The sequence below is a fragment of the Oncorhynchus keta genome, chromosome 1 (genome assembly GCF_023373465.1).
Source record: "Oncorhynchus keta strain PuntledgeMale-10-30-2019 chromosome 1, Oket_V2, whole genome shotgun sequence".
In the NCBI taxonomy this organism is placed as follows: Eukaryota; Metazoa; Chordata; class Actinopteri; order Salmoniformes; family Salmonidae; genus Oncorhynchus; species Oncorhynchus keta.
This window is the reverse complement of record NC_068421.1, coordinates 12,514,229-12,541,991: the sequence shown is the minus strand read 5'-3', so window position 1 is coordinate 12,541,991 and position 27,763 is coordinate 12,514,229. Positions and strand designations below refer to the sequence as shown.

The window sequence follows — 27,763 nt, the reverse complement described above, 5'->3', positions numbered from 1 at the left end:
CCTCCAATCACACTGGGGTTTAACTAAAACTGACCCTCCAATCAAACTGGGGTTTTAACTAAAACTGAACCTCCAATCACACTGGGGTTTTAACTAAAACTGACCCTCCAATCACACTGGGGTTTAACTAAAACTGACCCTCCAATCACACTGGGGTTTAACTAAAACTGACCCTCCAATCACACTGGGGTTTAACTAAAACTGACCCTCCAATCACACTGGGGTTTAACTAAAACTGACCCTCCAATCACACTGATAAATACCACTAGAATAGTATACTGGCCAGGTCAGTCTGATGTCTGTGTGTGTGTGTCATGGCTCAGAGTTGAAGTGTGTGTATAGTATCAATAGGTCAGACCCAGGGACAGATACCTCCTGATCCAGGGCCTGTCTTTACAACACACACAAACACTCATTATGGAAAGAAACCAGATATCTAGAGTAAATAAAGCTTTATTATCACAATAATACATTCAAACATACTACGATGATACTAAAGAGTAAACATTAAAACATCAACATTCAAAATGCAACGTGACATCAACATAGTCAAGAACCATCATGTGCCATTACACATTTCATTGCAGACTATCGTCACTTAAAAACCAACAACAAACACCTGTAGTGAAGCCCGATAACCTTCCTGAGAAACATGTGTACCCTCTGTGCTCCTTCAGTCCAACCCCTACCCCAGCTCCCTCTTCTAGCTCCCTGGCCCGGCTGTCTCACTGCTGTTTGAGGAAGAGGGCCGCTCCATTCTGAATCCACTGGTCAGGGTTTCCTCCACAAGGCAGCGTGACGTGAGTCACCACGCTGACCCGCTCTGAGCTGGTGTACACAGGCAGAGAGATGACCTCCTCAGGACCGTAGCTGCCACTGGAACACTGCAATGTAACACACACAATGTTAGATTAACATCAAATCAAAGTTTATGGGTCGCGTACACAGATTTGCAGATGTTTTCGCAGGTGCAGTGAAATGCTTGTGTTTCTAGTTCCAACAGTGCAGTTATAATATCTAGCAAATAAATATATACACAACACACAGGTCCGTTGGTGTGTGTGTGTGTGTGTGTGTGTGTGTGTGTGTGTGTGTGTGTGTGTGTGTGTGTGTGTGTGTGTGTGTGTGTGTGTGTGTGTGTGTGTGTGTGTGTGTGTGTGTGTGTGTGTAGTTTAAGGATGCAAATTTCTGTACATTCTGTTGCTGACTAACAAACCCCCATTAACCAGTTAACAACCTGTACATTCTGTTGCTGACTAACAAACCCCCATTAACCAGTTAACAACCTGTACATTCTGTTGCTGACTAACAAACCCCCATTAACCAGTTAACAACCTGTACATTCTGTTGCTGACTAACTAACCCCCATTAACCAGTTAACAACCTGTACATTCTGTTGCTGACTAACAAACCCCCATTAACCAGTTAACAACCTGTACATTCTGTTGCTGACTAACAAACCCCCATTAACCAGTTAACAACCTGTACATTCTGTTGCTGACTAACAAACCCCCATTAACCAGTTAACAACCTGTACATTCTGTTGCTGACTAACAAACCCCCATTAACCAGTTAACAACCTGTACATTCTGTTGCTGACTAACAAACCCCCATTAACCAGTTAACAACCTGTACATTCTGTTCCAAAGAGTAAAATGAGGTTCCCAAAAGAAAATGAAGAACACGTGACAATAGCGAGCCTGTCCTCGCAATGACCATGAAACTACTGCAATGAAGCACAGAACTGAATAGATCCATTTCAAACATTTACCGAAATGCAATTTGCTGGAAAACTCTGTTGTAAAATAAACCACCTGATGCGTTTCATGTGACAGAGAGAAGAGAGGGAATATGTAAATATGCAACAACTAAAATGGGTTGTTCATATGACTAGAATTGGGGCATTTGGCTTCTGGACAACAAAATAAAGTTGATATAGAAAACGAGTAGTACAGGAGAGAAATACTGGTAAACTTTTTTGTTGTTGGGTTGTTAGCTTAGCTGTTGTTAGCTGCTTCACGCTGTTCCGCTCTCCCACTGCGCCCTGTAGCCAGTGTCTGTGAGTTGCCTAGCAACGAGTCTCTCCTCTGGCTTGCAGCTCATTGTACTAGAGACAGCGAGCCATTAGTTGACATACGTAATCTACTTTCTAACTCTAGAAACTCACTGTACGTGACTATTTTCGCCAAAATAATCATTCCGGTCGACCAAGACACTGTCCCTGTTTTATTGACTGACTAGATTTGTTCAACCCTGACACCAAATGAATCCCACAAAATGATACATATTAACCTAGAGACTGATAAACATGAATGGTCAAATGTATTTCCGGAGGCTAACCGACTAACGGTTAACATCCCCAGTTGAGGTAAAGGCTGGGCGAGGCCTCGGTAAAAGCAGTATGAAGCCGGTCAGACGGGCCTCAGATCCCTGAGATAACTACTGTAGCAGGGTTGAATCCACATTAGCCTGGCGTTACAGCCATTAGACATGATACAGGAGCAACAGAGGGAGGAGAGGGAGGGGATTATGCTGTATATCAAGTAGTGTCTGGTTAATAAAGTGACTGGTCAGATACCAGGCATCACCTTTCCTGTCTGAGCAGCTTTCCTCAGACAACTGAGGGAGAGGCCAGGAGGGAGGGAAGAAAGATGGCAGTCCTGTTCAAAGGAGAAAATATATTGTTCCTTCTCTCACACAGTAAGACCTTTAGGGAAATAAACAACCCTGAACGAAAATATAAAACGCAACGTGTAAAGTGTTGGTCTCATTGTTTTATGAGCTGAAATAAAAGATCCCAGAAATGTTCCATTAAGTACAAAAAGCTTATTTCTCTCAAATGCTGACCACAAATTTGGTTACATCCTTGTTATTGCGCATTTCTCCTTCGCCAAGACAATCCACCTGACAGGTGTGGCATATCAAGAAACTGATTAAACAGAATGATCATTACAGAGCTGTACCTTGTGCTGGGGACAATAAAAGGCCAATGTAAAATGTGCAATTTTGTCACACAACACAATGCCACAGATGTCTAAGTATTGAGGGAGCGTGCAATTGGCATGCTGACTGCAGAAATGTCCACCAGAGCTGTTGCCAGAGAATTGAATGGTCATTTCTCTACCATAAGCCACCTCCAATGTTGTTTTAGAGAATTTGACAGTACGTCTAAGACCAGCTGATGAAACTGTGGGTTTGTACAACCAAAGAATCATTAACTGTCAGAAACCGTCTAAGGGAAGCTCATCTGCGTTCCCATTGTCGTCACCAGGGTCATGACCTGACTGCATCAATGGGCAAATGGTCACTTTGATGGCCACTGGCACGTTGAAGAAGTGTGCTCTTCTCTATTGATGCCAATTTTAATGCACAGGGATACCGTGACGAGATCCTGAGTCGCATTGTCGTGCCATTCATCCACCGCCATCACCTCATGTCTCAGCATGATAATGCACGGCCCCATGTCACAAGGATCTGTACTTAATTCCTGGACACTGAAAATGCCCCAGTTCAACCGTGGGCTGCATACTCACCAGACACGTCACCCACTGAGCATGTTTGGGATGCTCTGGATCTACATGTACGAGAGTGTGTTCCAGTTCCCACCAATATACACCAACACACAGCCATTGAAGAGGAGTGGGACAACATTCCACAGGCCCCAATCAACAGCCTGATCAACTCCATGTGAAGGAAATGTGTCGCGCTGTATGAGGTAAATGGTGGTCACACCAGATACTGACTGGGTTTCTGATTCACGCCCTACTTTTATTGTAAGTTATCTGTGACCAACAGAAGCACATCTGTATTCCCAGTCATGTGAAATCCATATATTAGGGCCTAATACATTTATTTCAATTGACTGATTTCCTTATATGAACTGTAACTCAGTAAAATCGTTGAAATTGCTGCATGCTGTGTTCAGTGTAAATCAGAGGAGATGTGAACAATAAGAACTATGTTGCCATGACAACAGCTAATCACAGAGCTGAACTCTGACCCTGACCAGAGAAAGAACAGAGAGCGCTTCAATGATTCGTGTCCGTGTGTGTGTGTGTGTGAGTGAGTGAGTGAGTGAGTGAGTGAGTGAGTGAGTGAGTGAGTGAGTGAGTGAGTGAGTGAGTGAGTGAGTGTGAGTGGTGGTGAGTGAGTGGTGAGTGAGTGAGTGAGTGTGAGCAGTGAGTGGTGGTGAGTGAGTGAGTGAGTGGTGAGTGAGTGAGTGGTGAGTCAGTGAGTGAGTGAGTGAGTGAGTGAGTGAGTGAGTGAGTGAGTGAGTGAGTGAGTGAGTGAGTGAGTGAGTGTGTGTGTGTGTGTGTGTGAGTTTGTACCTGTGCTATCCAGGCCATGTAGCAGGCAGGTACAGCTGACACACTGGGGGAGTCATGTCGGTTCTCAGACAGACGAGCCCCATCAAAACTACAGCCCTCCAACTGCAGACCACCCACCTACAGACATACAGAGAGATGGGGAGAGGAGGGGGTGAGAGAGGAGAGAAAAAGAGAGAAAGATGGGGAGAGGAGGGGGTGAGAGAGGAGAGAAAAAGAGAGAAAGAGATGGGGAGAGGAGGGGGTGAGAGAGAGGAGAAAAAGAGAGAGAAAGAGATGGGGAGAGGAGGGGGTGAGAGAGGAGAAAAAGAGAGAGAGACAGATGGGGAGAGGAGGGGGTGAGAGAGGAGAAAAAGAGAGAGAGAGAGATGGGGAGAGGAGGGGGTGAGAGAGGAGAAAAAGAGAGAGAAAGAGATGGGGAGAGGAGGGGGTGAGAGAGGAGAAAAAGAGAGAGAAAGAGATGGGGAGAGGAGGGGGTGAGAGAGGAGAAAAAGAGAGATGGAGAGAGAGATGGGGAGACAGAAAGAAGTACATCATTAGAAGCTGAGCTGCGAATCACAGTTAACTCTAAACACAACCATTTAAGTGACATAGAGCATGAAAGGGAGATGAGGGATAGAACAAACCATGTAATGGATGGAGGAAGAAGGAAGGCCCTCTCTCCTGTGTAAGTAATGATGATGTCATATTAGTGACTCAGGACTTACACAGGCGTGTGTGTGTGTCTGTGTGTGTGTGTGTCTGTGTGTCTGTGTGTGTGTGTGTCTGTGTGTGTGTGTGTCTGTGTGTGTGTCTGTGTGTGTGACTAGCAGAGGGGGGGCACCTGGCGTCAGGTCAGCAAAACACATCTCATAAATCACTGTTATGTGTGTGTGTGTGTGAGATCATTGTGAAAGATGAATAATCTTTTTTCTCAGCTGAGATGTCTGAATGGAGTTTCCCGTCTCCTCCCTGCAGCTGTAGCACTCTCTGCCCCCGTCTCCCTGTCACCTTCCCACCCTGTCTCCCTCCCTCCCTCCCCGTCTCCCTCCCTCCCTCCCCGTCTCCCTCCCTTCACTCCCCGTCTCCCTCCCTTCCCTCCCCGTCTCCCTTCCCTCCCCGTCTCCCTCCCGTCTCCCTTCCCTCTCCGTCTCCCTCCCTCCCTCCCTTCCTTCCCTCCCAGTCTCCCTCCCTCCCCATCTCCCTTCCCTCCCCCGTCTCCCTCCCTCCCCATCTCCCTCCCTCCCTCCCCGTCTCCCTCCTCCCCGTCTCCCCCCGTCTCCCTCCCTCCCTCCCCATCTCCCTCCCTCCCCGCCCCGTCTCCCTCCCTCCCTCCCCGTCTCCCTCCCCGTCTCCCTCCCTTCCCGTCTCCCTCCCTTCCCCGTCTCCCTCCCTCCCTCCCCGACTCTCCCTCCCTGTCTCCCTCCCTCCCTCCCCGTCTCCCTCCCTCCCTGTCTCCCTTCCCGTCTCCCTCCCTCCCTCCCCATCTCCCTCCCCGTCTCCCTCCCTCCCTCCCCGTCTCCCTCCCTCCCTCCCCATCTCCCTCCCTCCCAGTCTCCCTCCCTCCCTCCCCATCCCTCCCCGTCTCCCTCCCTTCCCTCCCCGTCTCCCTTCCCTTCCCTCCCCGTCTCCCTTCCCTTCCCTCCCCGTCTCCCTCCCCGTCTCCCTCCCTCCCTCCCCGTCTCCCTCCCTTACCCCGTGAATAATATTTTTCTCAGCTGAGATGTCTGAATGGAGTTTCCCGTCTCCTCCCTGCAGCTGTAGCACTCTCTGCCCCCGTCTCCCTGTCACCTTCCCACCCCGTCTCCCTCCCTCCCTCCCCGTCTCCCTCCCTCCCCATCTCCCTCCCTGTCTCCTTCCCTCCCTGTCTCCTTCCCACCCTGTCTCCCTCCCTCCCTTCCCTCCACATCTCCCTCCCTCCCTCCCCGTCTCCCTCCCTGTCTCCCTCCCTTCACTCCCCGTCTCCCTCCCTTCCCTCCCCGTCTCCCTCCCAGTCTCCCTTCCCTCTCCGTCTCCCTCCCTCCCTCCCCGTCTCCCTCCCTTCCTTCCCTCCCAGTCTCCCTCCCTCCCCATCTCCCTTCCCTCCCCATCTCCCTCCCTCCCTCCCCCTCCCTCCCCTCCCCTCCCTCCCCCCCGTCTCCCTCCCTCCCCGTCTCCCTCCCTCCCTCCCCTCCCTCCCTCCCATTCTCCTTCCCTCCCAGTCTCCCTCCCTCCCAGTCTCCCTCCCCCAGTCTCCCTCCCTCCCAGTCTCCTTCCCTCCCATTCTCCTTCCCTCCCAGTCTCCTTCCCTCCCAGTCTCCAACCCTCCCAGTCTCCAACCCTCCCATTCTCCAACCCTCCCATTCTCCAACCCTCCCATTCTCCAACCCTCCCATTCTCCAACCCTCCCATTCTCCAACCCTCCCATTCTCCAACCCTCCCATTCTCCAACCCTCCCATTCTCCAACCCTCCCATTCTCCAACCCTCTATCCATGTTTCTGTCTTTCTCTATTCCCTGAGTGTTTGCAGCATCATTGGGTTGTTGTATTGTACCTTGACTTGGAGTTGAGCCTCTGTTATGGGACTCTTCCATGATGACACAAACTTCAGACTGTCCATGGAACAGCCCATAGACCTGACAAAATGAACTAGGTATTAATACACACACACAAGTCATATTCACAGAAACAGACTGACACACACACACACATTCACAGGAAGAGACTGCAACACACACACACACACACACACACACACACACACACACACACACACACACACACACACACACACACACACACACACACACACACACACACACACACACACGGAAACAGACTGACACACACACGTCATATTCACACACACATCATATTCACAGGAAGAGACTGACACACACACACTGTGGGGTGTTACCTGGCAGTCTCCTGTCGCAGGGCGTTGAGGAAGGTATCAGGGTGGAAGAGTTCAGACAGATCAACAGCATCAGACAGTAGAACCTGTCTTTCAGCACGCTCCACCCAACTCTACACACACAGAAATACAACATGAGTCTCTGTGGGTGTGTGTGTGTGCGTGTGTTTATGTATGTATGTATGTATGTATGTATGTATGTATGTATGTATGTATGTATGTGTGTATGTGTGTGTGTGTGTGTGTGTGTGTGTGTGTGTTTATGTATGTGTTTGTGTGCATGTATGTATGTATGTATGTATGTATGTATGTATGTATGTATGTATGTATGTATGTATGTATGTATGTATGTATGTGTGTGTGTGTGTGGTGTGTGTGTGTGTGTGTGTGTGTGTGTGTGTGTGTGTGTGTGTGTGTGTGTGTATGCGAGTGTGTGCATGTATGTGTGTGTGTGTGCATGTTTGTGTGTGTGTGTGTGTGTGCATGTATGTTCGCCAGCAGCATACCACCCTGCATACCACTGCTGGCTTGCTTCTGAAGCTAAGCAGGGTTGGTCCTGGTCAGTCCCTGGATGGGAGACCAGATGCTGCTGGAAGTGGTGTTGGAGGGCCAGTAGGAGGCCCCCTTTCCTCTGGTCTAAAAAAATATCCCAATGCCCCAGGGCAGTGATTGGGTGTAGGACACTGCCCTGTGGACACTGCCCCAGGACAGTGCCCTGTGTAGGGTGCCGTCTTTTGTATGGGACGTTAAATGGGTGTCCTGACTCTCTGAGGTCATTAAAGTTCACATGGCACTTATCGTAAGAGTAGGGGTGTTAACCCCGGTGTCCTGGCTAAATTCCCAATCTGGCCCTCAAACCATCACGGTCACCTAATAATCCCCAGTTTACAATTGGCTCATTCATCGCGCTCCTCTCTCCTGTAACTATTCCCCAGGTCGTTGCTGTAAATGAGAACGTGTTCTCAGTCAACTTACCTGGTAAAATAACAGATAAATAAATAAAAATGTGTGAATGTGTGTGTGGGTGAATGTGTGTGTGTGGGTATGACAGTTTGTGTTATAGAGACAAGTCTGTCCAAACAGAGCCAGAGGAGTGAGTGTGTGTGGTGAGTGCTGCTGGAGTGAGTGTGAGTGAGTGAGTGAGTGAGTGTGTGAGTGAGTGAGTGAGTGAGTGAGGTGAGTGAGTGTGTGTGATGGTGTGTCAGTGAGTGATGGTGAGTGAGTGAGTGACCCCGGTGGTGGTGGTGGTGAGTGGTGAGTGAGTGGTGAGTGTGTGTGTGAGTGAGTGAGGTGAGTGTGTGTGGTGGTGAGTGGTGGTGAGTGAGTGAGTGAGTGAGTGAGTGAGTGAGTGGTGTGAGTGTGTGAGTGAGTGAGTGAGTGAGTGAGTGAGTGTGAGTGTGTGTGTGTGTGTGTGTGTGTGTGTGTGTGTGTGTGTGTGTGTGTGTGTGTGGTTAAACAGGCACACAGTCACCAAGAGCACATCTACACTGAAGTAGTCGTCTGCAGACCAGACATGAATACATGGCATCGTCCTGTTTATATGGCAGAACACCAGGGAGAAGATTAACAGTAGATGAAAATGCTATGATTCTATTTTGTTCACCTTAACCAACTTGAGGCAGGAAAGCAGCTTCCTCATAAACAACAAAAAAAAAAACTGAATTTGAGGTCAGTTGAAAAACATGCTGACAGACTACAAACAGAATGAGCTACGATCTGATTTAATCTCTATAATAAATTGATTCTTTTTAAGCTCATTGTCTATCTCAATTGGCTGACAAATAGATGTGGGCAAGCTGTCACTGAAGACAAATGCCCCAGTTACACAAACACACACACAAACACAAGAATAACACACACACACTGTGAGATTGTCCCAAGCCATGAATAATGCAGACTTAGTGTTGTGTGGTGGTTAGTATTCTGTGTGACTCTGTGTGTGTGTGTGTGTCAAGGTCAGTTTGTCTCTCTCCATGCCTGTCCTGTTATCCCTGTAATTCCTCTAATTCATCTTCCCTGGTGATATCAGCTGCTTGTGGAGGAAAGGAGAGCTAGTTAATGGATGGACACCTTACTAAGGGTATGAGATGACAGGCTGGGCCTGTTTGACACACCACGCATGGACGCAGGTGCACACCGGACTGACACACACACACACACACACACTTGGAAGTGTGTTTGGCAGAAAAGCGTTCTGGCACTACCGGAGGATGCCGTTCCACTCCTCCCTCTCTTCGGACTCACTGTCCGCCTACCTCCATATGCTCAGACACACACACTCAGACACACACACACTCAGACACACACACACTCAGACACACACACACTCAGACACACACACAGACACACGCTCAGACACACACACACACACACACACACACACACACACACACACACTCAGACACACACACACACACGCTCAGACACACACACACACTCAGACACACACACACACACACACACAGACACACGACACAGACACACGCTCAGACACACGCTCAGACACACACACACGCTCAGACACACACACACACGCTCAGACACACGCTCAGACACACAGACACGCACAGACACACGCTCAGACACACACACACACACGCTCAGACACACACACACACGCTCAGACACACACACACGCTCAGACACACGCTCAGACACACACACACGCTCAGACACACGCTCAGACACACACACACGCTCAGACACACGCTCAGACACACACACGCTCAGACACACACACGCTCAGACACAGACACACGCTCAGACACAGACACACGCTCAGACACACGCTCAGACACACACACATGCTCAGACACACGCTCAGACACACACACACACACACACACACACGCTCAGACACACACACAAACACACACACACACACACACACACACACACACACACACACACACACACACACACACACACACACACACACACACACACACACACACACACACACACACACACACGGCAGTAATTAAACAGATAAGGAGGGAAAAGTCTATTCATATGTTTCCTCCTCTCTGCATGTTTGGTCATCCCTCACGTTAGCACATTTCACAAACAGCTGTGTGTGTGTCTGTGTGTACCTGTATAGCAAGAGCCCGTGCCACCACAGCCCTCAGGTACTGCATGGGTTCCTCTGGACCCTCCCACTTATTCTGCCAGCTCAACGGACACTGCAGAGACAGACAGACAGAGACAATCAGATTCATATTAACAGTGGACTGACAGAGAAGACAGAGAGAGAGAGAGAGAGAGAGAGAGAGAACAGGATTCATATTAACAGTGGACTGACAGAGGAGAGAGAGAGAGAGAAAAGAGGATTCATATTAACAGTGGACTGATAGAGGAGAGAGAGAACAGGATTCATATTAACAGTGGACTGACAGAGAAGAGAGAGAGAGAGAGAACAGGATTCATATTAACAGTGGACTGACAGAGAACAGAGAGAGAGAGAACAGGATTCATATTAACAGTGGACTGACAGAGGAGAGAGAAAACAGGATTCATATTAACAGTGGACTGATAGAGGAGAGAGAGAACAGGATTCATATTAACAGTGGACTGACAGAGGAGAGAGAGAACAGGATTCATATTAACAGTGGACTGACAGAGGAGAGAGAGAACAGGATTCATATTAACAGTGGACTGATAGAGGAGAGAGAGAACAGGATTCATATTAACAGTGGACTGACAGAGAAGAGAGAGAGAGAGAGAACAGGATTCATATTAACAGTGGACTGACAGAGGAGAGAGAGAGAGAACAGGATTCATATTAACAGTGGACTGACAGAGGAGAGAGAAAACAGGATTCATATTAACAGTGGACTGATAGAGGAGAGAGAGAACAGGATTCATATTAACAGTGGACTGATAGAGGAGAGAGAGAGAGAGAAAACAGGATTCATATTAACAGTGGACATATTAACAGTGGACTGACAGAGGAGAGAGAGAACAGGATTCATATTAACAGTGGACTGACAGAGGAGAGAGAGAACAGGATTCATATTAACAGTGGACTGACAGAGGAGAGAGAGAGAGAGAGAACAGGATTCATATTAACAGTGGACTGACAGAGAAGAGAGAGAGAGAGAGAAAAAACAGGATTCATATTAACAGTGGACTGACAGAGGAGAGACAGAGAGAGAAAACAGGATTCATATTAACAGTGGACTGACAGAGGAGAGAGAGAGAGAGAAAACAGGATTCATATTAACAGTGGACTGACAGAGGAGAGAGAGAGAGAGAAAACAGGATTCATATTAACAGTGGACTGACAGAGGAGAGAGAGAGAGAGAGAAAACAGGATTCATATTAACAGTGGACTGATAGAAGAGAGAGAGAGAACAGGATTCATATTAACAGTGGACTGACAGAGAGAGAGAGAGAGAGAAAACAGGATTCATATTAACAGTGGACTGACAGAGGAGAGAGAGAGAGAGAAAATGATTCATATTAACAGTGGACTGACAGAGAAGAGAGAGAGAGAGAACAGGATTCATATTAACAGTGGACTGACAGAGGAGAGAGAGAGAGAAAACAGGATTCATATTAACAGTGGACTGACAGAGGAGAGAGAGAGAGAACAGGATTCATATTAACAGTGGACTGATAGAGGAGAGAGAGAGAGAGAACAGGATTCATATTAACAGTGGACTGATAGAGGAGAGAGAGAGAAAACAGGATTCATATTAACAGTGGACTTACAGAGGAGAGAGAGAGAGAGAAAACAGGATTCATATTAACAGTGGACTGACAGAGAAGAGAGAGAACAGGATTCATATTAACAGTGGACTGATAGAAGAGAACAGAATACATTTGTTCCTATGCTGCTGCTTTTAGTGTGTGTGTGTCTGTTCTCAAATGAAAGGCTCACTTTCCAGAGCTTTAACTCCCAGAGCAGGTTAGGAGTAGCAGGTCTTATTCCATATGCTATTAGGAAGAGATCAAAGCTGTGTCCCCTAGAGACTACATACGCGCGCGCACGCACGCACACACACACACACACACACACACACACACACACACACACACACACACACACACACACACACACACACACACACACACACACACACACACACACACACACACACACACACACACACACACACACACACACACACACACACACACACACACACACACACACACACACACACACGTTTCTCAGGCTTAGAGTCATTAGCATGAGCTAAACGGCTGCCTGTCAGTCTCTGCTCTCCTCTACCCAGCTCAGCCTTGTTCAGCTCAGCCCAGCCCAGCTCAGCCCAGTTCAGCTCAACCTAACCCAGCTCTGCCTAGCTCAGCCCAGCCTAGCTCAACCTAACCCAGCCCAGCCTAGCTCAACCTAACCCAGCCCAGCCTAGTCCAGCTCAACCTAACCCAGCCCAGCCTAGCTCAACTTAACCCAGCCTAGCCCAGCTCAACCTTACTGTGAGCTGAGCTGGCCTTGGTAAGGACCACACTATAAAATATTTGAGGCAGATAGGTAGAACACACATCTCATACATACTATAACCTAGCCTATACAAAGACAGACACACACCTATGTAAATTCTAGGCAGCTGCAGTGCAGAGTGAAGGAGCTACAGCGAGATGGGGAGAGAGAGAGAGAGAGAGAGAGTGAGAGATGAGGAGAGAGAGAGAGATAGGGAGAGAGAGAGAGAGAGCAAGAGATGGGGAGAGAGAGATAGGGAGGGAGAGAGATAGGGAGAGACAGAGATAGGGAGAGATAGGGAGAGACAGAGATAGGGAGAGACAGAGATAGGGAGAGACAGAGACAGAGAGAGATAGGGAGAGACAGAGATAGGGAGAGACAGAGACAGAGAGAGATAGGGAGAGACAGAGAGAGACATAGGGAGAGACAGAGAGAGATAAGATCATTTAAGGCAGCTCCACACAGGATTATGGGATGGAGAGGGAGAGGTGGTAAACGGACGTATCTACCTCTCTCTTCCTACCTCCATATCTGCCTCTCACTCCTTTACTCTCTCCTTTTCCCAGCCTTCAAGTTCCTCGGTGTCCAAATCACTAAAGGCTTAAAATGGTCCAAACACATGCGCACAAATGTGAAGAAGGTCCAACAGCGCCTCTTCCCCCTCAGGAGGTTGAGAGCATCTTGACGGGCTGCATCACTGTCTGGTATGGCAACAGCACCACCCTCGATCACATGGCGCTTACAGAGGGCGATGTGGACTGTTGAACAGCTTCTGGCCCTGATAAATAGCTACACAGACTATCTGAGATATAACCTTGTATCTTCATTTAAGGTTTATTTCACACACACACACTCACTCCAACACTCACGCACACGCACACACACACACACACACACACACACACACACACACACACACACACAGTCACTCCAACACTCACTCACTCACTCACACACACAGTCACTCCAACACTCACTCACTCACACACACACACTCCATTATCTGCTCACTCACCCATAATATGCACATACATATACAGTGCATTCGGAAAGTATTCAGACCCCTTAAATTTTTCCACATTTTTTTTCATTACAGCCTTATTCCAAAATTGATCAAATATTTTTTCCCTCATCAATCTACACACAATATCCCATAATGACAAAGAAAAAAATGGTTTTTAGAAATAAAATAAATAACTTATTACAAATGTACAGAGCCCCTTTTCTATGACACTCTAAACTGAGCTCAGGTGCATCCTGTTTCCATTGATCATCCTTGAGATGTTTCTACAACTTGATTGGAGGCCACTTGTGGTAAATTCATTTGATTGGACATGATTTGGAAAAGGAAAAACCTGTCTATATAAGGTCCTACAGTTGACAGTGAATGTCAGAGCAAAAACCAAGCCATGAGGTCGAAAGAGTTGTCCGTAGAGCTCCAAGACAGGATTGTGTCGACTCTTCACAGAGCTTGAAGCCCAACCAAACTGAGCAATCTGGGGAGAAGGGCCTTGGACAGGGAGGTGGCCAAAAACCTGATGGTCACTCTGACAGAGCTCCAGAGTCCCTCTGTGGAGATGGGAGAACCTTCCAGAAGGACAACCATCTTGGCAGCACTCCAACAATCAAGGCCTTTATGGTAGAGTGGCCAAATAGAAGCCACTCCTCAGTAAAAGACACATGACAGCCCGCTTGGAGTTTGCCAAAAGGCACCTAAAGGACTCTCAGACCATAACAAGCAAGATTCTCTAGTCTGATGAAACCAAGATTGAACTCTTTGGCCTGAATGCCAAGCTTCACGTCTGGAGGAAAACTGGCATCATCCCTACAGGGAAGCATGGAGGTGGCAGCATCATGCTGCGGGGATGTTTATTCAGCGGCAGGGACTGGGAGACTAATCAGGATCATGGGAAAGATGAACAGAGCAAAGTACAGAGAGATCCTTGATGAAAACCTGCTCCAGAGCGCTCAGGACCTCAAACTGGGGTGAAGGTTCACCTTCCAAAAGGACAACGACCCTAAGCACACAGCCAAGACAACGCAGGAGTGGATTTGGGACTCTGAATGTCCTTGAGTGACCAGCCAGACCCCGGACTTGACCCCGATCGAACATCTCTGGAGCCTTAAAATAGCTGAGCAGCGACGCTCCCCATCCAACCTGACAGAGCTTGGAGAGGATCTGCAGAGAACAATGGGAGAAACTCCCCAAATACAGGTGTGCCAAGCTTGTAGCGTTATACCAAAGAGTCAAGGCTGTAATCGCTGCCAAAGGTGCTTCAACAAAGCTTTTATAAATGAGCTATTTCAGTTTCTATTTTATTTTTTAATTTTTTTAAACATTTGCAAATATTTCTAAAGACCTGTTTTTGCTTGGTCATTATGGGGTATTCAAATCAAATCAAATTTTATTTGGCACATGCGCCATATACAACAGGTGTAGTAGACCTTAGAGTGAAATGCTGAATACAACAGGTGTAGTAGACCTTACAGTGAAATGCTGAATACAACAGGTGTAGTAGACCTTACAGTGTAATGCTGAATACAACAGGTGTAGTAGACCTTACAGTGAAATGCTGAATACAACAGGTGTAGTAGACCTTACAGTGAAATGCTGAATACAACAGGTGTAGTAGACCTTACAGTGAAATGCTGAATACAACAGGTGTAGTAGACCTTACAGTGAAATGTTGAATACAACAGGTGTAGTAGACCGTACAGTGAAATGCTGAATACAACAGGTGTAGTAGACCTTACAGTGAAATGCTGAATACAACAGGTGTAGTAGACCTTACAGTGAAATGCTGAATACAACAGGTGTAGTAGACCTTACAGTGAAATGCTGAATACAACAGGTGTAGTAGACCGTACAGTGAAATGCTGAATACAACAGGTGTAGTAGACCTTACAGTGAAATGCTGAATACAACAGGTGTAGTAGACCTTACAGTGAAATGCTGAATACAACAGGTGTACAGTGAAATGCTGAATAGAACAGGTGTAGTAGACCTTACAGTGAAATGTTGAATACAACAGGTGTAGTAGACCTTACAGTGAAATGTTGAATACAACAGGTGTAGTAGACCTTACAGTGAAATGCTGAATACAACAGGTGTAGTAGACCTTACAGTGAAATGCTGAATACAACAGGTGTAGTAGACCTTACAGTGAAATGTTGAATACAACAGGTGTAGTAGACCTTACAGTGAAATGCTGAATAGAACAGGTGTAGTAGACCTTACAGTGAAATGCTGAATACAACAGGTGTACAGTGAAATGCTGAATAGAACAGGTGTAGTAGACCTTACAGTGAAATGTTGAATACAACAGGTGTAGTAGACCTTACAGTGAAATGTTGAATACAACAGGTGTAGTAGACCTTACAGTGAAATGTTGAATACAACAGGTGTAGTAGACCTTACAGTGAAATGCTGAATACAACAGGTGTAGTAGACCTTACAGTGAAATGCTGAATACAACAGGTGTAGTAGACCTTACAGTGAAATGCTGAATACAACAGGTGTAGTAGACCTTACAGTGAAATGCTGAATACAACAGGTGTAGTAGACCTTACAGTGAAATGCTGAATACAACAGGTGTACAGTGAAATGCTGAATACAACAGGTGTAGTAGACCTTACAGTGAAATGTTGAATACAACAGGTGTAGTAGACCTTACAGTGAAATGCTGAATACAACAGGTGTAGTAGACCTTACAGTGAAATGCTGAATACAACAGGTGTACAGTGAAATGCTGAATAGAACAGGTGTAGTAGACCTTACAGTGAAATGCTGAATACAACAGGTGTAGTAGACCTTACAGTGAAATGCTGAATACAACAGGTGTAGTAGACCTTACAGTGAAATGCTGAATACAACAGGTGTAGTAGACCTTACAGTGAAATGTTGAATACAACAGGTGTAGTAGACCTTACAGTGAAATGTTGAATACAACAGGTGTAGTAGACCTTACAGTGAAATGTTGAATACAACAGGTGTAGTAGACCTTACAGTGAAATGCTGAATACAACAGGTGTAGTAGACCTTACAGTGAAATGTTGAATACAACAGGTGTAGTAGACCTTACAGTGAAATGCTGAATACAACAGGTGTAGTAGACCTTACAGTGAAATGCTGAATACAACAGGTGTAGTAGACCTTACAGTGAAATGTTGAATACAACAGGTGTAGTAGACCTTACAGTGAAATGTTGAATACAACAGGTGTAGTAGACCTTACAGTGAAATGCTGAATACAACAGGTGTAGTAGACCTTACAGTGAAATGCTGAATACAACAGGTGTAGTAGACCTTACAGTGAAATGTTGAATACAACAGGTGTAGTAGACCTTACAGTGAAATGTTGAATACAACAGGTGTAGTAGACCTTACAGTGAAATGTTGAATACAACAGGTGTAGTAGACCTTACAGTGAAATGCTGAATACAACAGGTGTAGTAGACCTTACAGTGAAATGTTGAATACAACAGGTGTAGTAGACCTTACAGTGAAATGTTGAATACAACAGGTGTAGTAGACCTTACAGTGAAATGCTGAATACAACAGGTGTAGTAGACCTTACAGTGAAATGTTGAATACAACAGGTGTAGTAGACCTTACAGTGAAATGTTGAATACAACAGGTGTAGTAGACCGTACAGTGAAATGCTGAATACAACAGGTGTACAGTGAAATGCTGAATACAACAGGTGTAGTAGACCTTACAGTGAAATGTTGAATACAACAGGTGTAGTAGACCGTACAGTGAAATGCTGAATACAACAGGTGTACAGTGAAATGCTGAATACAACAGGTGTAGTAGACCTTACAGTGAAATGCTGAATACAACAGGTGTAGTAGACCTTACAGTGAAATGCTGAATACAACAGGTGTAGTAGACCTTACAGTGAAATGCTTACTCACAAGCATGTGTGTAGATTGATGAGGGGGAGAAAAACTATTTAATCAATTTTAGAATGAGGCTGTAACGTGACAAAATGTGGAACAAGTCAAGGGGTCTGAGAACCTTCCGAAGGCTCTGTATACTGACTCTACACACACACACACCAATTCACATACAAGCTGCTGCTACTCTGTTTATCTTATATCCTGATGCCGAGTCACCTTACCCCTATACATATCTACCTCCATCACTCCAGTATCCCTGTCTCCTTACCCCTATACATATCTACCTCCATCACTCCAGTATCCCTGTCACCTATACATATCTACCTCCATCACTCCAGTATCCCTGTCACCTTACCCCTATACATATCTACCTCCATCACTCCAGTATCCCTGTCACCTTACCCCTCTACATATCTACCTCCATCACTCCAGTATCCCTGTCACCTTACCCCTATACATATCTACCTCCATCACACCAGTATCCCTGTCACCTTACCCCTATACATATCTACCTCCATCACACCAGTATCCCTGTCACCTTACCCCTATACATATCTACCTCCATCACTCCAGTATCCCTGTCTCCTTACCCCTATACATATCTACCTCCATCACACCAGTATCCCTGTCACCTTACCCCTATACATATCTACCTCCATCACTCCAGTATCCCTGTCTCCTTACCCCTATACATATCTACCTCCATCACTCCAGTATCCCTGTCACCTTACCCCTATACATATCTACCTCCATCACTTCAGTATCCCTGTCTCCTTACCCCTATACATATCTACCTCCATCACTCCAGTATCCCTGTCACCTTACCCCTATACATATCTACCTCCATCACTCCAGTATCCCTGTCACCTTACCCCTATACATATCTACCTCCATCACTCCAGTATCCCTGTCACCTTACCCCTATACATATCTACCTCCATCACTCCAGTATCCCTGTCACCTATACATATCTACCTCCATCACTCCAGTATCCCTGTCACCTTACCCCTATACATATCTACCTCCATCACTCCAGTATCCCTGTCACCTTACACCTATACATATCTACCTCCATCACTCCAGTATCCCTGTCACCTATACATATCTACCTCCATCACTCCAGTATCCCTGTCTCCTTACCCCTATACATATCTACCTCCATCACTCCAGTATCCCTGTCACCTTACCCCTATACATATCTACCTCCATCACTCCAGTATCCCTGTCACCTATACATATCTACCTCCATCACACCAGTATCCCTGTCTCCTTACCCCTATACATATCTACCTCCATCACACCAGTATCCCTGTCACCTATACATATATATCTACCTCCATCACTCCAGTATCCCTGTCTCCTTCCCCTATACATATCTGCCTCCATCATCAGTATCCCTGTGTCCTTCCCTATACATATCTACCTCCATCCGTCATCGGTGTCCTGATGTCATTGCCCTATGCGTAATCTGCTATCCGTCATCGGTGTCCATGTCCTTTACCCCTATGCGTAATCTGCATCCGTCATCGGTGTAATCCTGTCGCCTATGCGTAATCTTATCCGTCATCGGTGTCCATGTCCTTGCCCTATGCGTAATCTTATCCGTCATCGGTGTCCCTGTCTTATCCCCCTATGCGTAATCTATTTATCCGTCATCGGTTATCCATGTCGCCCCTGCCCTATGCGTAATCTGCTATCCGTCATCGGTTGTCATGATCACCTTGCCCTATGCGTAATCTGCTATCCCGTCATCGGTGATCCTGTCATCTTGCCCTCTGCGTAATCTGCATCCGTCATCGGTATCCCTGATGTCTTACCCCTATGCGTAATCTGCTATCCGTCATCGGTATCCCTGTCTTGCCCTATGCGTAATCTTATCCGTCATCGGTTAATCCTGTCGTCTTGCCCTATGCGTAATCTTATCCGTCACCCGGTGTCCCAATGTATCCTTGCCCCTCTGCGTAATCTGCATCCGTCATCAGTGTCCTGGTCATCTTGCCCCTCTGCATAATCTGCATCCGTCATCGGTGTCCCTGTCACCTTGCCCTATGCGTAATCTTATCCGTCATCGGTGTCCCTGTCGTCATTTGCCCTATGCGTATCTATCCGTCATCGGTTGTATCCTGATCGTCTACCCCTATGCGTAATCTGCTATCCGTCATCGGTGTCCCTGTCTTGCCCTATGCGTAATCTGCTATCCGTCATCGGTGTCCTGTCATCGCGTGCCCTATGCGTAATCTGCTATCCGTCATCGGTGATCCTGTCGCCTTCCCCTATGCGTATCTGCTATCCGTCATCGGTGTCATTGATCGCCTTGCCCTATGCGTAATCTGCTATCCGTCATCGGTGTCCCCATGTATCGCCCTTGCCCTATGCGTATCTGCTATCCGTCATCGGTATCATGATGTCTCCGTTGCCCTATGCGTAATCTGCTATCCGTCATCGGTATCCGCAAATGTCATGCCCTATGCGTAATCTGCTATCCGTCATCGGTGTAATCATGTCCCTATGCGTAATCTGCTTATCCGTCGTCATCTGTATCCTGATGTCATGCCCTATGCGTAATCACCTATCCCATCGGTTGTATACCATGTCATCTTTGCCCTATGCGTAATCTTATCCGTCATCGGTGTATCCTGTCATCTTGCCCTATGCGTAATCTGCTATCCGTCATCGGTTGATCCTGTGCATTGCCCTATGCGTAATCTGCTATCCGTCATCGGTGTCCATGATCCGTCCTTGCCCTATGCGTAATCTGCATCCGTCATCGGTAATCATTGATCCTTGCCCTATGCGTAATCTTATCCGTCATCGGTGTCCTGATCCTTGCCCTATGCGTAATCTGCTATCCGTCATCGGTGTCCGATGTCGCCTTGCCCTATGCGTAATCTTATCCGTCATCGATTGTGTCATGTCGCCTATACATGCGTAATCTGCATCCGTCATCGGTGTCCACCGTGATGCCCTATGCGTAATCTCTATCCGTCATCGGTGTCCGCCGTCGTCCTTGCCCTATGCGTAATCTATCCGTCATCGGCATCCGTCGCGTTCGATGCGTAATCTGCCTATCCGTCATCGGTGTCCTGATCGTTGCCCTATGCGTAATCTGCATCCGTCATCGGTGTCCCTGTCCTTCCCTATGCGTAATCTTATCCGTCATCGGTGTCCGATCGTCCTTGCCCTATGCGTAATCTGCTTATCCGTCATCGGTGTCCTCGTCGCCTTGCCCTATGCGTAATCTGCATCCGTCATCGGTATCCTGTCATCTTATATCCGTCATGCGTAATCTACGTAATCCGTCATCGGTGTCCATGTGTCCTTGCCCTATGCGTAATCTGCATCCGTCATCGGTGTCCCAATCGTCCTTGCCCTATGCGTAATCTGCTATCCGTCATCGATTGTCCGCATGTCGCCTATGCGTAATCTTATCCGTCATCGGTGTAATCTGCCTTGCCCTATGCGTAATCTGCATCCGTCATCGGTTGATCCTGTCGCCTTGCCCTATGCGTAATCTGCATCCGTCATCGGTGTCCATGTCGTCCTTGCCCTATGCGTAATCTGCATCCGTCATCGGTGTCCGATCGTCTTTCCCCTATGCGTAATCTGCATCCGTCATCGGTGTCATGATGTCGTCCTTGCCCTATGCGTAATCTTATCCGTCATCGATTGTCCTGATCGTCTTGCCCTATGCGTAATCTGCCTATCCGTCATCGGTGTCCATAATCGTCTTGCCCTATGCGTAATCTTATCCGTCATCGGTGTCATCGGTCGCCTTGCCCTATGCGTAATCTGCATCCGTCATCGGTGTCCCTGTCGCCCCTATGCGTAATCTTATCCGTCATCGGTGATCCATGTCTTGCCTATGCGTAATCTGCTATCCGTCATCGGTGTCCGCGATCATCTTACCCCTATGCGTAATCTATCCGTCATCGGTGTCCGTGATGTCCTTGCCCTATGCGTAATCTTATCCGTCATCGGTCAAATCCTGATCCCTTGCCCTATGCGTAATCTGCTATCCGTCATCGGTGTCCGCCGTGTCATTGCCCTATGCGTAATCTGCTATCCGTCATCGGTGTCCATGATCGTCATTGCCCTATGCGTAATCTGCTATCCGTCATCGGTGATCCATGATCGTCTTGCCCTATGCGTAATCTGCTATCCGTCATCGGTGTCCCTGTGTCCTTGCCCTATGCGTAATCTGCCTCCGTCATCGATTAATCATCACCATCCCCTATGCGTAATCTTATCCGTCATCGGTGTCCTGCGATCGTCATTGCCCTATGCGTAATCTGCATCCGTCATCGGTGATCATGATGTCATGCCCTATGCGTAATCTGCATCATCCGTCATCGGTGTCCGCCTCGCATATCCCTATGCGTAATCTGCTTATCCGTCATCGGTGTCCTCCATCGTCTTGCCCTATGCGTAATCTGCTATCCGTCATCGGTGTCCTGTATCGCCTTGCCCTATGCGTAATCTTATCCGTCATCGATTGTCCTGATGTTCCTATGCGTAATCTTATCCGTCATCGGTTGATCCGATCGATCCGTCGCCCCTATGCGTAATCTGCTATCCGTCATCGTGTCATGATGTCTTGCCCTATGCGTAATCTTATCCGTCATCCGTCCTGTCGCCCTATGCGTAATCTTATCCGTCATCGGTGTCCCAATCCTGTCTTGCCCTATGCGTAATCTGCTATCCGTCATCGGTGTCCATGATCGTCTTGCCCTATGCGTAATCTGCATCCGTCATCCGGTAATCCTGATGTTGCCCTATGCGTAATCTTATCCGTCATCGGTGTCCTGATCGTTGCCCTATGCGTAATCTGCCCGTCATCGGTGTCATGATCGCCTTGCCCTATGCGTAATCTTATCCGTCATCGGTTGTCCATGATCGCATTGCCCTATGCGTAATCTGCATCCGTCATCGGTGTCCTGATGTCCGTTGCCCTATGCGTAATCTGCTATCCGTCATCGGTGTCCTGTCGCTTGCCCTATGCGTAATCTGCATCCGTCATCGGTGTCAATCCTGTCTTGCCCCTATGCGTAATCTGCATCCGTCATCGGTGTCCTGATGTCGTTGCCCTATGCGTAATCTGCTATCCGTCATCGGTGATCTCCGATCAATGCCCCTATGCGTAATCTGCTATCCGTCATCGGTGTCCTGATCGTCTTGCCCTATGCGTAATCTGCATCCGTCATCGGTATCATGTCGTCATGCCCTATGCGTAATCTTATCCGTCATCGGTGTCCGTCGTCGCCCTGTGCGTAATCTGCATCCGTCATCCGTTGTCCTGTCCCCTATGCGTAATCTGCTATCCGTCATCATCGGTATCCTGTCGCCTTGCCCTATGCGTAATCTGCATCCGTCATCGGTGTCCTGTCCTATGCGTAATCTGCATCCGTCATCGGTGTCCTCGTCTTTGCCCTATGCGTAATCTGCATCCGTCATCGGTGTCCTGTCTTGCCCTATGCGTAATCTTATCCATCCGTCATCGGTGTCCTGATCGCCTTGCCCTATGCGTAATCTGCATCCGTCATCGGTGTCATGATCGTCGTTTTGCCCTATGCGTAATCTTATCCGTCATCGATTGTCCGATCGTCTTGCCCTATGCGTAATCTGCTATCCGTCATCGGTGTCCTGTCGTCTTGCCCTATGCGTAATCTGCATCCGTCATCGGTGTCCGTAATCTGATCTCCTTGCCCTATGCGTAATCTGCATCCGTCATCGGTGATCATGATCGCCTGTCTCCTATGCGTAATCTGCTATCCGTCATCGGTGTCCTGATCATGCCCTATGCGTAATCTTATCCGTCATCCGGTGTCCGTCGCATCCCCTGCGTAATCTGCCATCCGTCATCGGTGTCTGTCATCTTGCCCTATGCGTAATCTGCTATCCGTCATCGGTGTGATCTGTCGTCCTTGCCCTATGCGTAATCTGCATCCGTCATCGGTAATCCGCCTTCCGTCTATGCGTAATCTGCTATCCGTCATCGGTGTCCCTGTCGCCTTGCCGCTATGCGTAATCTGCATCCGTCATCGGTGTCTGTCATCGCCTTGCCCTATGCGTAATCTGCATCCGTCGGTGTCCGTCATCCCATTGCCCTATGCGTAATCTGCTATCCGTCATCGGTGTCTGTGTCATGCCCCTATGCGTAATCTGCATCCGTCATCTCCAGTATCGTCCTTGCCCTATGCGTAATCTTATCCGTCATCGGTGTCCTGATCGTCATCTTGCCCTGCGTAATCTGCTATCCGTCATCGGTGTCCTGTTTGCCCTATGCGTAATCTTATCCGTCATCGGTGTCCGCAGATCGCCTTGCCCTATGCGTAATCTTATCCGTCATCGGTGTCCTGTCGCCTTGCCCTATGCGTAATCTGCTATCCGTCATCGGTCATCCTGATCATCTTGCCCTATGCGTAATCTGCTATCCGTCATCGGTGTCCGATGTCCTTGCCCTATGCGTAATCTGCTATCCGTCATCGGTGTCCTGATGTCATTGCCCTATGCGTAATCTTATCCGTCATCTGGGTGTCGTCGTCGCCTATGCGTAATCTGCATCCGTCATCGGTGTCCGTCATGTCCATCCTATGCGTAATCTGCATCCGTCATCGGTGTCCTGATCGTCCTTGCCCTATGCGTAATCTGCTATCCGTCATCGGTGTCCTGATCATCTTGCCCTATGCGTAATCTGCTATCCGTCATCGGTGATCATCGATCGCCTTGCCCTATGCGTAATCTGCTATCCGTCATCGGTGTCGTCGATGTCTTGCCCTATGCGTAATCTGCTATCCGTCATCGGTGTCCATGTCATGCCCTGCGTAATCTTATCCGTCATCGATTGTCTGTCTCGTGTCTTGCCCTATGCGTAATCTGCTTATCCGTCATCGGTGTCCTGATGTCGCCCTATGCGTAATCTGCATCCGTCATCGGTGTCCTGATGTCCTTGCCCTATGCGTAATCTGCTATCCGTCATCGGTGTCTCTCGTCTTGCCCTGCGTAATCTGCTATCCGTCATCGGTGTCCTGATCGTCTTGCCCTATGCGTAATCTGCCTCCGTCATCGGTGTCCAGTTAATGCCTGTACGTAATCTTGCATCCGTCATCGGTGTCCTTGTCCTTGCCCTATCATAATCTGCTATCCGTCATCGGTGTCCCATGTCCTTGCCTATGCGTAATCTGCATCCGTCATCGGTGATCTGATCCTTGCCCTATGCGTATCTGCATCCGTCATCCGGTGTCCTGTCGCCTTGCCCTATGCGTAATCTGCCTCCGTCATCCGGTGTCCTGATCGTCCTTGCCCTATGCGTAATCTTAGTGTCGTCCCCGGCGTAATCTTATCCGTCATCCGGTATCTGTCCTTGCCTATGCGTAATCTGCCCCGTCATCGGTTGTCCTGTCATGTCGTCCCCCTATGCGTATCTGCATCCGTCATCATCGGTGTCCCTGTCGCCTTGCCCTATGCGTAATCTCTATCCGTCATCGGTGTCCTGATCCTTGCCTATGCGTAATCTGCATCCGTCATCGGTGTCGTGATCGTCTTGCCCTATGCGTAATCTGCATCCGTCATCGGGTGTCCGTCTTGCCCTATGCGTAATCTGCATCCGTCATCGGTGTCCGCGTCGCATTTGCCCTATGCGTAATCTGCTATCCGTCATCGGTGTCCTGTCTCCTTGCCCTATGCGTATCTGCTATCCGTCATCGGTGTCCATGTCGCCTTGCCCTATGCGTAATCTGCTATCCGTCATCGGTGTCTGTCCTGCCCTATGCGTAATCTGCATCCGTCATCGGTGTCCGATGTCGCCTTGCCCTATGCGTAATCTGCTATCCGTCATCGGTGTCTGATCGCCTTGCCCTGTGCGTAATCTGTCAAATATCCGTCATCGGTGTCCTGTCGTCTTGCCCTATGCGTAATCTGCTATCCGTCATCGGTGTCTGATCTCTTGCCCTATGCGTAATCTGCTATCCGTCATCGGTGTCCTGATGTCATTCCCTATGCGTAATCTGCATCCGTCATCGTAATCTGTCATCCCTATCGTAATCTGCCTCCCGTCATCGTCATCTGTAATCATCTGCCCTATGCGTATCTTATCCGTCATCATCGGTGTCCTGTCATGCCCTATGCGTAATCTTATCCGTCATCGGTGTCCTGTGTCTTGCCCTATGCGTAATCTTATCCGTCATCGGTCCGTCCTGTCGCCTTGCCCTATGCGTAATCTGCCTCCGTCATCGGTGTCCTGTCGCCTTGCCCTATGCGTAATCTGCCATCCGTCACTCCAGTGTCATCCCCTATGCGTAATCTGCCTCCGTCATCGATTATCGGTGTCCTGCCCTATGCGTAATCTGCTATCCGTCATCAGTATCCTGTCAGTCTTCCCTATGCATATCTACCTCCATCCGTCATCAGTATCCTGATCCTTGCCCTATGCGTAATCTGCCTCCGTCATCGGTGTCCTGTCTCCTTGCCCTATGCGTAATCTGCTATCCGTCATCGGTGTCCTGTCATCGTCCTTGCCCCTATGCGTAATCTTATCCGTCATCGGTTGATCATGTCGCCTTGCCCTATGCGTAATCTTATCCGTCATCTGTCCGTCGTCATGCCCTATGCGTAATCTGCATCCGTCATCGGTGTCCGCATCTCGTCCTTGCCCTATGCGTAATCTGCATCCGTCATCGGTGTCCATCGCCCTATGCGTAATCTGCATCCGTCATCGGTGTCCGCGTCCCATGCGTAATCTGCCTATCCGTCATCGGTGTCCTGATCATGCCCTATGCGTAATCTGCATCCGTCATCGATTGATCCTGATGTCATTTGCCCTATGCGTAATCTGCATCCGTCATCGGTGTCCATGATATCCTTGCCCTATGCGTAATCTGCTATCCGTCATCGGTAATCCGCCTCCGTCTCCTGCCCTATGCGTAATCTATATCCGTCATCGGTATCCTGTCTCCTGCCCTATGCGTAATCTGCTATCCGTCATCGGTGTCCTGTCTATCATGCGTATCTGCGTAATCTGGTATCCTCGTCCTTGCCCCTATGCGTAATCATCCGTCATCGGTGTCCTTCCCTATGCGTAATCTGCTATCCGTCATCGGTGGTGTCCGCCCCTATGTCATCTATCTATCCCGTCATCGGTGTCTGCATCCCACATGCGTATCTGCCTCCGTCATCGGTGTCCATCGTCCTTGCCCTATGCGTAATCTGCTATCCGTCATCGGTGTCCTGTCTGCCTTGCCCTATGCGTAATCTTATCCGTCATCGGTGTCCTGATCTCATGCCCTATGCGTAATCTGCTATCCGTCATCGGTGTCCATAATCGATCATGCGTAATCTGTGTATCCTCATCGTCGTGTCATCGTAATCTCCTGCCCATCGTAATCTGCATCCGTCATCGGTGTCTCCTTGCCCTATGCGTAATCTGCTATCCGTCATCGGTGTCCTGTCATGCCCTATGCGTAATCTGCATCCGTCATCGGTGTCTAAATCCTTGCCCTATGCGTAATCTTATCCGTCATCGGTGTCATGTCCCTGGCATGCGTAATCTGCTATCCGTCATCTGCGGTGTCCTGTCTTTGCCCTATGCGTAATCTGCATCCGTCATCGGTGTCTGATCGTCCATGCCCCTATGCGTAATCTGCTATCCGTCATCGGTGTCATCCTGTCATCTATGCGTAATCTTATCCGTCATCGGTGTCTGATCCTTGCCCTATGCGTAATCTGCTATCCGTCATCGTGTTGATCCCGTCGCCCTATGCGTAATCTGCTATCCGTCATCGGTGTCCTGATCATTTGCCCTATGCGTAATCTTATCCGTCATCGGTGATCCGTCATCCCTATGCGTAATCTGCCTCCGTCATCGGTGTCCGCCGTCCTTGCATGCGTAATCTTATCCCGTCATCGGTGTCCATGATCCGTCATCTGGTAATCTGCTATCCGTCATCGGTGATCTGTCGCCTAACATGCGTAATCTGCTATCCGTCATCGGTGATCGCAGTCGTCTTGCCCTATGCGTAATCTGCCTCCGTCATCTGGTGTCATGTCTCCTTGCCCTATGCGTAATCTATCCGTCATCGGTGTCCGCTGTCCGTCACTGCGTAATCTGCTATCCGTCGCGTCGGTAATCTGTCATGCCCTATGCGTAATCTGCATCCGTCATCGGTGTCCTGATCGCCTTGCCCTATGCGTAATCTGCTATCCGTCATCGGTGTCCTGTTAATCG

The 27,763-nt window shown here is 48.2% G+C and overlaps 1 protein-coding gene and 1 long non-coding RNA gene across 7 annotated transcripts in view; both read right to left on the bottom strand.

Moving 5' to 3' along the window:
* Positions 1–437: 437 nt before the first annotated feature.
* The window catches only part of LOC118394486 (cytoplasmic dynein 2 heavy chain 1), a 399,197-nt gene continuing 371,871 nt past the window's right edge, over positions 438–27,763 (bottom strand). For all 5 annotated transcript variants that reach the window (XM_052504034.1, XM_052503998.1, XM_052503950.1 and 2 more), the window contains 5 exons: positions 10,290–10,379; positions 7,201–7,310; positions 6,838–6,919; positions 4,329–4,445; positions 438–884 (listed from right to left, as the gene is read on the bottom strand). In XM_052504034.1, the coding sequence (XP_052359994.1) occupies positions 726–884; positions 4,329–4,445; positions 6,838–6,919; positions 7,201–7,310; positions 10,290–10,379 (558 nt within the window). In that variant the 3' untranslated portion in view covers positions 438–725. The remainder of the gene's footprint in view (positions 885–4,328; positions 4,446–6,837; positions 6,920–7,200; positions 7,311–10,289; positions 10,380–27,763) is intronic.
* Positions 17,505–18,892, bottom strand: LOC127920520 (uncharacterized). 2 transcript variants are annotated; one of them, XR_008106540.1, is made up of 4 exons: positions 18,774–18,892; positions 18,640–18,726; positions 18,104–18,592; positions 17,505–17,915 (listed from the first exon to the last, which is right to left on the bottom strand). It is a non-coding gene; the product is annotated as an uncharacterized LOC127920520 (long non-coding RNA). The 2 variants fall into 2 exon arrangements; XR_008106603.1 differs by lacking the exon at positions 17,505–17,915 and having other exon boundaries at positions 17,972–18,150; positions 18,198–18,592; positions 18,640–18,850.